The 11,729-nt window shown below is 39.7% G+C and overlaps 1 protein-coding gene across 1 annotated transcript; it reads right to left on the minus strand.

The window, feature by feature from the left end:
* Positions 1-7,323: 7,323 nt before the first annotated feature.
* On the minus strand, positions 7,324-10,516 carry LOC120106115 (receptor-like protein EIX2). Its single transcript, XM_039119002.1, has 3 exons — positions 9,764-10,516; positions 9,122-9,525; positions 7,324-8,401 (listed from the first exon to the last, which is right to left on the minus strand). The coding sequence occupies exons 1-3, from the start codon at positions 10,514-10,516 to the stop codon at positions 7,324-7,326; spliced, it is 2,235 nt and encodes a 744-aa protein (XP_038974930.1).
* Positions 10,517-11,729: the final 1,213 nt, after the last annotated feature.

Genomic DNA, 11,729 nt, shown 5'->3' on the forward strand with positions numbered 1-11,729 from the left:
CCAACAATATTTATTTAGTCCCCTCACTCAAGTTTTATTATAGAACAGTACCCTGTAATTAAGTATTAGTCCCTGCAATAAATTTTATTATATACAGGTACAATTAGAAGCCAACATTGGGGTCCCTAGTTAGCTAAGTCTATGTGGGCCCATTGGGCCGTATCCGATATGGGCCCTATAGGGCCATGCCCATTATGGGCCAATTCTAGGCCCTGTTGGGCTGTGTCCAATAGAATTATTTCTGGATTTTGCTTAGTTCTGGAATTAACAAGGATTAATTAAATTTAAACAGGTGAACCTGATCCATCTACCTGAAGTAGGAATCAAGCGAGAAGAAGTAAGAAACTTAATACTTCAAGTGTGATTTTCAAATACATAGTTTAAATTCTGAAATATGTTTTGTATTTAGTAAAATGGGTCTGGCATGTTAAATTTCATTTGAAAATTTTACTCTGAAATCCGTAAACTATGACTGAAAAATTTATGAAATCTGTTTATATATATATATATTCTCAGCGTGGCTATGATCTGTTCTGTTCTGTTCTGGCCCCGCCAATGGGGATTATACGTTGGACCTATCGACTTATAATCTGTGAGGAACCGGTTTCGACACCGCGCCACCGGTGATTAGAATAGTGGTTTCTGGACACCGTTTCCACCGGTGATTAACAATAGTGGTTTCTGGCACTCTGTGCAACCCATGCCACTGGGTTACGTGGCCGTAGCCTAATATGTTGAGATTCTGGTATAAGAGTTTTTGGAAAAATGATAATAAGTTTTGAAAACAACAAAACGATGTTATTTATGATTTATTCCAGACATTATCCTGTATTTTGATCTGATATGCTCTGACCCCGCTCTGGGGTATTTTGTTGCTTACTGGGCTAGTGTAGCTCATTATTTTGTTTTCTCCATTTTTCATATCCAGAGGCTTGATCGCACGGGATTGGGGAGTGCGTTAGAGTTTCCGATGATTCTTCAGTTATTGGCATTTTAGTTAGTTTAGTTTGGACATTTGAATTATGTTGGCATATGTTATTTTGGAGTTTTGTGAGTCCGCTTTTGAACAATTTAAATAATTATGTCATCTTTGAATAGTTGTATCTGCTTTGATATAATCTGCTGCCTTGCGCGCCCGTGCGGCTCGCCGTGCGGGCGTGCGGCGTCTGCCGCGCCTCGGGCTCGGGGCGTGACAATTTCCCACACGTAATGTTTTTGGGCTACATGTGAAATGAATAGACTGGCCGCCCTGTTAGGAAATTTTTAATTTCTTGGGTTGGTGAATGGCGATAGCACTTCATGTCTCCCTTCTCTCTGATTACATCTTGGATCTTTCTATTTATTTTTTTTTGATTAATTGTTCTGTTATTCATGTAATCATCGACTGTAATACATTGCATCAAACCTGCTAAACTATTCTAAACAATTAAAACTACGGATTGTCAAAGTTAGGTGAGATTATTGATTGAGTAGAAATGACTTCGATCATTTCTTACACATTCTGCTCTCCGATTAAATGAAGAAAAGAAAAGAATGGTTAATCTATGAAGAAAAGTTATGTTATCAACATGTTTTGGTTTACTTTGAGAGCACATAACTAATTCAATCATTTCACTTTGTTTTAGATAATTAAGGTTTGATTTTAGGTCAAAGCAAGAGAAGACACTAGTGAACTATTGGTATTTTCTGAAAGCAATACATCACTTTACATGGGTGGACATCAGTTGATCAAAAGAGTCATTACTCAAATAACTTGAATATGTAAAAGCATGTCAGTAACACTTAAAGAGATAAGATCCTTTCCATCCCCTCACTAAGATCATCTACATTAATTACTTCTAGTTCCTTCCTTTCTATTGACTTGTCAAGTGGTGATTCTCTAATTGTACAGATCTGTTGATTTAATTCAGCTATCTATTTGCGTATTCTATCTCCACGATCTGGAAGTTTTGAAACCAGGGCCTGTAACCCATTTTTTCCAGGGGTTAGCAACTAGTCAGAGATCACAAACATGTACGTGAGCATGCACAAAATAAAGATTTGAGAATTCTACCTTGTCTGCCAAAGTTTTAGATAAACGTTTGATTCTCTCCTCAATGTTCTCAGGACTGTCTTTTGCTTCACTTGGTGAAGTCCTGGGAGTATATGTTCTAGAAGTGAACTTCTGATCTTTTGGGTTGAGCGCATAAGCTGCCCTGTTAAAACATAAAATGACCATTGGTTACCACTCTTCTCTGGTAGATTAAGCATAATAAGTTTCCAGTTCATACCCATTCCCTGCACATTTGTGATAAATGATGACCCTGATGTTGAACTTCTAACAATTCTGTTTCCCATCTTACTGCAAATAATCGTCAGTTTGGCATAACTATGTAACTTAAGGAAGAATTTTAGTGCATATAACAAACATAAAGTTCACACAATGGTACAAAGTGAAAAACTCTCTGTTATGATTTTACAACATAAGGCATACATTGCTGAAAGTCTGAAATGTTGCGTCTTTTAGATTTATATGGACATTGATACAAGAAGTAGCATTCCAGTTAGATATATAAATTTGCAAGGCAAAATATCTTCTGAAATTTATAAATGGTTTTAAATTTCATACTAAAGAGCGTGAGAAATTTAAAAAAATCCAAAATAGTGGGGTTATGGTTGAGGCGGATGGAAAAAATTATTATGGTGCTCTAACAGATATTTATGAGCTAGATTATTATGGAAAGTTTAAGGTAGTATTATTTCGATGTGATTGGGTGGATATAAACTCACCTAGAGGTTTGAGGCAAGACATAAATAGATTCACACTTGTAAATTTTTCAAGGTTGATACATACTGGTGTGTTATTGAAAGATGATCCATTTGTTTTTTCATCTCAAGCTCGACAAGTGTTTTTTGTGCAAGACTCAAAAGATAAAAATTGGTCTCTTGTTATTAAGACGAAACCTAGGGACTTGTATGATATGTGAAAAAGGTTGGAAGAGAAGGACGATGATACTTATACTCAGTGTATGCCTTATAATGTTGTGCCGACTGATGAAGTAAATGCGCCAACGACTTTGATTAGGATGGATGTTGAATGATAATGTAGTTTCATAATGGTAAGTAAAATTTATCAATTATACGTTGAATGAGTTATTATATTCTCTTTTATTAGCACTTTATTTAGTATAAATTTATCATTTAACCAAATATTGATTTTTTTTGTGTATATCATATAACAATATACCCCGAGGGAGACAATTTAGAGATGTGGAGTTCCAACATTCTCAGGTGAGATCTACTTCTGATCAGTCCCTGCAGTCCCAGCAGCCATGTGAGCACTAGCAGCACAAGTCAGGATCTCAGCGCGAGCCTCCTGCTGATTGCCCGGAGGATGAGCTCCGAATACAGGGTAATTCGATTTAAAGTTCATATTTTATGTTCATATTTGTCTTCAACTTTTTAAGATATTTTATTTAATTTTAATAGATGGACAAGGGACGGTGAGGACGAGACGGGGACCCACTCAAGCAAAGGATGTGTGGAAGCTTCCTCCGGGTGAGAAGATCATCATTCGATGCAACGAATTAGGGCAGCCCATCAATAGAGCTGGAAGTGTTCTATCAAGCTTTTTAGGATCGGTTGCACGCAAGGGTCAGCTGTGTCCGCTCAACTATACGAAGTGGAATGACATGCTTCTTTCGTATAAGGTTGAGCTTCTTAGACTTACAGAGGTAATGAATTGAATTTATTCTTTCTAATTTGACACCTCCTGAATGTTACTATGCTTACTACCATAATTTAATATTATTATAACATTTTGTATCTTGTTGTAGGGTAAGTTTGTACTCCCTCCAGAGAGCCATGATTGGGTGCTAAAGTTCCTCAACCATAAATGGAAAGAATATAAAGCAAAATTGAAGACGGAGTTCAAGCGCGAGGGTATGACAGAGGAGAAGGTTGCTCGTGTGACTCCTTCTGATGTATACCCTCAGCAGTGGAGGAAGCTTGTTCACTACTGGTTTTCTGAAAGAGGACAGGTTACGTATATTGTTTCAATATCTTATATTATGTTTATTATTAATATGGATTGCAAATATATACATTGAATCATATTATACTGTGTGCTTTTATTTTGGCAGACATTCTAATATTGGTAGAGCTGCACGAGCATCTCAAGCAGTTCCTCACACTTCAGGCTCGAAAAGTTATGCGAGACGTAGAAATGAATTCGTAAGTTTTTTTGAAACTAATTGAAACTCTACTAACATATAACACATATCATGATATATAGTTTGCCAATATACTTTCCGTATGTGTAGATAGTAGAGCATGGAAGGGAGCCTGGTGAGGTAGAGTTTTATAAGATGACCCACACTCACCGAGATGGCAGCTTTGTCCGGAACGAGTCGAGAGATATAGTTGTATGTATTCATTTTTTATTTGTTCACAATTTTTTTATTAATTTTACTTCTTTTAAAATATTAATGTGACTGTTTTTTTTGAGAGAGGGATATAGGAAAGAGCTATAACTCTTATTTTAGAGCGCGTCGGGAGTCATCATCATCCGACGCGGCCAGTCGCGTCGAGGCTCAGGTCTATGCCGAATTGATGGGCCCAGAACGTTATGGTCGCATGAGGGGTTACGGTGTCAGAGTTACCCCCACTCAGCTATCTGTAGTGAGCCGATATACCCAAGATAACAGACAAGGTACTAGCACTGCAGAGGTTTGTAGTTTGAAGACAGAAATGGCACAGATAAAGCAGTCATATGAGACAAGGATAGAGGAGATGAGGCAGAGTCATATGACTGATATGGCGCAGTTGAAGCAGAGCCAAGAGTTGAAGATACAATCTTTGCAGGATCAGCTTGACCATATTTCATCTTTTTTGCAGAGATTTGCTCCTCCGGTATATAGCTAAATCTATTTGAATATTTTACATAATTATAATGTATTCTTGTATGAGCGTGATGACTTTCGTATTCTTAATTTCTAAAGTATTTTTTTTTCTTGTAGGTTGTTGATACTTCATCTACTCATAGAGATGATGATGCCGTCGACCCTTGATACATCGTAGATTGTTTACTTAGGAATTTGAGATGTATGTTTTTAGTGTGTTTTTGAAGTACAATGTAATCAAATATGATAATATGAATATTTTGTTTTGAATAAAAAGTTCTTGTTTGTGACGTGCATTTTGTTATCCATGTGATTTAGTGTATTTGTTTTGTTGGAATTTAATGTATACAGAGTATTAAAAATTGCTTTTACGAATTTTTTTTTAAAAAAAAATCCTATTGCCGTCATTTTTAAGCGTTGGCAATGGCACGCCTTTAATGACGCTTTATAGCGTCGGGCAAGGTCCCATAACCGACGCTTGTAAGCGTCGGCCTAGTTGAAGCGTGGGTTCAAGTTGGCCGACGCTTTTAAGCGTCGGTTACCTCGCAGATGAACGATGCTTAAAAGCGTCGGCATGCATGGCCAACGTTTTCTTAAAGCGTCGGCGTAAACTGAGCCAACCCCCACCTGCCCGACGTTTTACCCACGCTTTGGGGGGCGTTGGTAGGTAATCTACTAACGCTTTAAGATATGCTTTCTTTTGTAGTGTTAAGATATGGAGATTTTGAAGACATTCAATATTGCGGATCTATATGAGCTGTATCATTGCTAGGAGGAGCCTCTATATCCAGACATTAACTTGAGGGTGAGTTGTTTTCAGTGGAGGGAACCGATGTAGAACAGTTAGCTATGGATTATATGGGGCGTTTGGATTTAAAGAAAGCCAAGAAGGAAGGCCGGAAGATCATGGCAGCAGCTTAGTTTTATATTTCTGCTCTTGTTTTATGGATTTTTTATTATTCTGCACAAGGGTATTTTCGTAATTTTTTTTTGCTGTCAGGGTTAGGTTGTATGTTGTAGCCTATATAAAGGCATCTTTTAGCTCTTGGAAGGACTTTTGGCCGTCATTCAATTGGAACAACTCTAAAGAGAATTTTTCTTTTTTTCCTGGCCGATTCCAGATTTTTTGGATTTGACGTTTGTTAATCCAAAACCTTACACCTTTCACTGCGTCATGGACTATCCGATGCCGATACAAATCAATATGTTCGCTAAGATATCAACCGAGGTAGAAGCCTGGGCAACAAAATAGCTGTTGTTCGCAGTTCTTAGTAAATGCTTTTCTCGTTTCAGATAAGTAGTGATCTGGGTCCAGCACCGGCTGTCCGCCCACTGAGATTAATGAGATATGGCAGCAATCTGGGTCACTCTTCTTCGAACCTGGATGCTCCTGAGCAGGGGCCCTCTGGGCCATGCACCTCGGGATTGCCCTCGAGTGCAGTTGCCAAGAACTGTTTAGTCCATGCAACTCAAGTTGGCAACCTCCAGGAATGTAGCATCTTAAAGTCTTCTTGTAGCACAACACTTCCTTAGCATGCGTAATAGTTGTAAGATGCTGCTGGCATTCAGAATTAAATGGACTATGCAATGAAAAATTATTGTAGCAAGTTGTTTGTTACATACACTCCCAAAAGGAGGTGCAGTCTGAAGCTAAATAATTACTCATTAATATGTTTCTTACTTAATGAACAGGTGATCATTAAGGTTGCATTAGCATCAATTTTTTTTTTCCTAAATCAATAAATTCATAACCAGAATATTGATAATGACAGCTACCAGATTTGTTTAACCTCAAAAGGCTGCTCCCAAAAAATCCCAATGGGATAATTTTATACCATTTCATTTATTTTACAATAATGGACGGAGTAGAGAAATTTTTCAAAAGTTGCTTCATTCAAGATGCCAAATCAATGAGTTAACCTATCCTTTTTTTTTTTTTTGGGAAGACGACATGTCATGTGTGACAACTCACGGTGTGTAAAAGATGAAAAGCTTGTGTGCTCATAGATGGGAGCAAAGCTTTGAGATAAACCTAACTTTATAACATATTGAGCATAAGCAAAGCACTAACTCCTTAAATTGGCTAATTAAATAACTTATGCATAATCTGTTGCACCTATGTGAGCAATCTTTTGAGAAATTCAAATAAGCTTACGCTTAGTCTGCTTAGATCATTCACATGAGTTTAGTCCTCGAAGCTCAAATAATTTAAGCATGATAACATGACTTGACCCTCAAACCCTAATCAGCAATTCTCTCTTGATAAACTAAGTGAATTAGTATGAAACTAGTTATTTTATTAGAGTAGTTCAGGCACAAGGTTTGTTGTGTAAAACTAGATTTTGAGTACAGATCATTCATTCTGAAATTTTCTACAAGCACTTAAAGAAAAAAATAAAAAAAGAAAAAAGTTTTTGCAGACACAATTCAACGTGACAAACAGTCATGCTGCAATGATGTGCTCTTTAAACCTGGTGAAAATCACTGCAAGGGCGGCATATACCATATCATAAACATAATCTATAAGTTGAAAATAGGCTTCTCTCCATTTCCTGTTGAATAACAATGGACCAAAAATAGCCCATAAACCTATGGCGTATCTTAGCCCCATACTCATATACAACCACTTCATTTCAGATCCGTCTTCATTCATGGCATTGTCATTTTGTTCATCCCCTTCAGGAGCATTTGGAACTTCGTTTGTCTCGGCATCTTTGCATTTTTGAGTTAATGGGAACCCACAAAGACTAGGATTACCAGCATAGATAGACGGGTCTGTGAAGGTTTGAAGCTGATTACCTGTTGGAACTCTTCCTGAGAAGTTATTATATGACAAGTTCAAGTAACTCAAAAATGTTAGGAAAATCATGCTTGAAGGAATTCCACCGAAAAGGTTGTTTCTTGATAAGTCGAGTGACTCCAGTTGTCGCAGTGCACCGATCTTTTCTGGGATCTCTCCTGTTAGATGATTTCCAGACAAATTTAAGCTCACGAGTCCAAAAAGGTTGGTAAGTTCTTCTGGTATCTTACCAGACAAGTTATTGTCTGAAAGGTCCATAGCGATCACAAGTGAAAGGAATATGGCATACTCAATGTCTGTTCCTTTTATGGTCACTTGCAAATTTTCATAGTGTTTATAATAACTTAAAATGGGCCCATATGTCTTCCGTAACACTTTCATGGCGGTGAAGTTCCCAAAGCCTGAAGGAATGATTTCTGATAAATTGTTATTAGCAAGATCTAGGATTTGAGGAGCACTTAGTGTTGATAAGTTAGGAGGAATATTTCCAACAAGCTTGTTTGATCGCAAGCGAAGGATCTTCAATGACAACAAACTTTCTCCTATCCAAGTAGGTATCACACCACTGAATCCATTCTGTCCAAGATCAAGAGTAACTAAGCTCCTACAACCTTTCAGGGATAAAGGGAGTCCTCCTGATCGATTATTATTACTCAAATGCAATGACTCGAGATATGGTAATAAACAGATTGATGGAGGAATGCTTCCAGATAGACTATTGCTTGAAAAATCCATGATAAAGGTAGAGATAAAGGCATATGAGTTCCAACAATCAGGGAGCTCACCTAGCAAGTGGTTTTTTGAAAGATCAAGTACCGGACATCCGAGCTGACAAAGAGACAAGGGAATTTCAGTTTTGAATCAAAAAATCAAAGTAATAAAAGACCGTCGAAATACAAGACTAGCCCTCAACCGAGTACCGAGCTCGATACTACTAATGCTTGCTTTACTAAGAGCAGCACCTGCCGTGGGCTTTACTGACTAACGAGTTATGCTTATGGTAGACCTATCAAACAACTCATTTTCAGGAGTGATTCATCCAGGCATTAGCAAAAGTATGCCTCATTTGGAAGAATAAAAATTTGGCAAAGGACCCCCAAAGTAGTTAGAACTCAATATAAAATATTGAAGGTTGATGAAGTCTATTAGATCAGGTACGTTGCCTCCGATTCCATTGTTGGAAATATCTAAGTGATATATATGCCGAGAAAATGACCTCCAAAACCAATCTGGCAGAGTGCCTGAAATTTCGGTGCTAGACATATTTAGAAATGTAATATTTTCTTGCATCCGGAGCCATGTTGGGAATTGTGGTCCCAGCTTGCAAGAACCAATATCTAACACCTGAAGCTGAAAGGGGGGACTCCAATCAGACGTCAGATTCAGAATTAATTGATTTTGTGACAGAAATAGATAATTCAGTTTGGTGAAATTGGCAAACCGTTCTTCAGACATGACACCCTCCAAAAAGTTCGAGCTGAGGTCTAATGAAACTAGCTTCGTAAGCCTTCCAAGATTTTCTGGGATAGTCCCATTCAATTTATTATTCCAAAGATCCAAATCTTGAAGTGCCGACAGTCTTCCAATGGATGCAGGAATAGGACCAGAAATTGAGTTGGAACCCAAATGGAGAGATTTGAGCTTTCTGAAGTCCCCCAAGCAGTCTGGCAAATAACCGCTAAGCTGGGTGTCCCACATATACAGAGTCTGTAAGCCGTTTTTGATGCATCCACTAAAAACTTCATCAAGTTCATGCAAATTTTTGCTGATATTAATGCCTGACAATCCCAAATGCTTCAGCTTACACAGACCCCCAAGTGCAACGGGAATTTTGCCTTCAAGAAACTGATTACCGGATAAATCAAGAAACTTGAGCGAAGCAAGATTGTTAATTGCAGGCGGAATGATGCCCCAAATAAGATTTTCACTGAGATCAACGTGCTCAAGGCTACTTATCTCGAACAACCAACCAGGTATCGTCGAATTCAGGTGATTATTAGAAAGATCAAGAACAGAAAGTGAAGTAAAATTCACGTGGAAGAGAGAGCAGAATGGTGCTGATGTCACAAGAGGATAAGCATACCTCAACAATAGAAGGGAGCATGTTTAGTGCTTGCAGCCAGTGAGCACCATCTCCGTATTCCACACCCGTCATATTCAGATATCGTAGGGAAGAAAGATGAGAAATCCAGAGGGCATTATCAATGCTGAGATCAAAACCATTGTAGAGATCAAGATATTGGAGGCTCGATAGATTCCCAAGCTGGTGTGGGATCAGTCCACCCAAACCAGCATTGGAGAGGTTAAGATATTTGAGCTGACGGAATGAGCCCACGAATTCGGGGATGCGAAGTCCTCCAAAGTTGTTCATGCTCAAGTCAAGGTAATTCAGGTGCTTCAGACCAAGTAAGGAAGGCCTCAACTCACCTCCCAAGGACCACTTGTTGTAAAGAAGCAGATCGCCAGTGACTGAGAATTGGTGTGGGTTTTGGAGGTCTAGCTTGATAACGTGGCCAGTCCGGTTGTCACAAGCCACGGCTTCCCATCTGCAGCAGTCCTCACCCACCCAAGAAGATAGCCTGTTGGCGGGATCTTTGAGGCCTTCTTTGAACCCAAGAAGAGCATTCCTTTCACTCAGCATGCAGCCTGGGATTAAATCTCCATTGAGTTTTCTCACTTGAGAGCACAGAAAAGCAAAGAACAAAAGTAGAAGTTGGGTTCCTTTTAGATCCATGAATTTAGTTGTTGTAAGATGAAGTAGATGGATCTCTTTATAAATATCTGAAGCAGGGCAGAAAGTATCTTCCATTTTGATACCACAGAAAGTATCTCCCATTGCCGTCCCTGACCAGTCAGTCAGCCACTAAATTGGCATCTGAATTCTTTCTTGGAAAGTAAAGACTACCCAACAAGGTCAAAGTCACCATTGCAGTTAAAAGACCGTGTAGATGAATTCTTTGAACACTTCTTTCCACACCCCACGACTTGTGTCTGTGTATGCTTCTGTAGTGGTCCAAAACTACAATAATCGGTGTAGGGCTTCCACATCTAGTGAGAGGAACATTGGAAGTTTGGTGCAAGGCTGCCTAGGTGGCAGAGATGAGGTCATGTCGGTGTAATAATGCAATGCTGCATTGAATAAGAGTAGAGATGGGCACTGGGCCGGGCCGCCCACGGCCCGGCACGGCACGGCACGAAGCGGGCCGTGCCTGGCACGGCCCGCCAGCTACAGTGCCGGGCCGTGCCTGGCACGGCCCCTTTGAGAGGGCCGTGCTGGGCTAGAGGGTCCTGGCCAGCGGGCCGTGCCTGGCACGGCCCGCTTCGGGCCTGGGCCGGCACGGCCCGGTCTAGGCCCGCGGGCCAAGCACGGCACGGCCCGCGGGCCAGCACGGAACGGCCCATAAGGGCCTGGGCCGGGCTGGCACGCGGGCCTGGCACGGTCCGGGCCTGGGCCCGGCTCGGCCCGATAAAAATTAATGCTTCATAAATTTTTTTAATAAATTAATAAATATTGAACACTAAGAATTTATGATTTATGAATATAAAGCCACCTTAATGGTGGGGGGTTTGGCATAGACCCCTACCAGTTTATTAATTTAAATCAAAATGGTACATGAAGGGAGGTTTGGACCTTGGTCTGACCTCTAGAATACAATAAGAAACTAAGAAAGGGCCGAGGTTTGGACCTTGGTCTGACCTCCAGAATACAATAAAAATGTACAATTATAAAAAAATTAAGAAATCTTACTAATCATCAGTGATTCAGTGAATCAGTATTCACTCTTCAGTCTTCAGTCTTCAGTCTTCAGTAGTGTTTGTATCATCATCATCAGAGGATGTTGTATTATGTCCACCTTTATCTTGAAGTCTTGCCTCAGCATCCAGCCAATCCTTGAAGCAGAGAAGCATCTCCACCGTTTCGCCCGTCATCCTACTTCTCTTTTCGTCAAGAACACGCCGACCTGCACTAAAAGCGGATTCCGATGCTACCGTGTGTTGCCCAAGGTGACAATCCAAGAGGGGGGGGGGGGTGAATTGGTTTCTTCTAA

The sequence above is a fragment of the Phoenix dactylifera genome, unplaced genomic scaffold (genome assembly GCF_009389715.1).
Source record: "Phoenix dactylifera cultivar Barhee BC4 unplaced genomic scaffold, palm_55x_up_171113_PBpolish2nd_filt_p 000467F, whole genome shotgun sequence".
In the NCBI taxonomy this organism is placed as follows: Eukaryota; Viridiplantae; Streptophyta; class Magnoliopsida; order Arecales; family Arecaceae; genus Phoenix; species Phoenix dactylifera.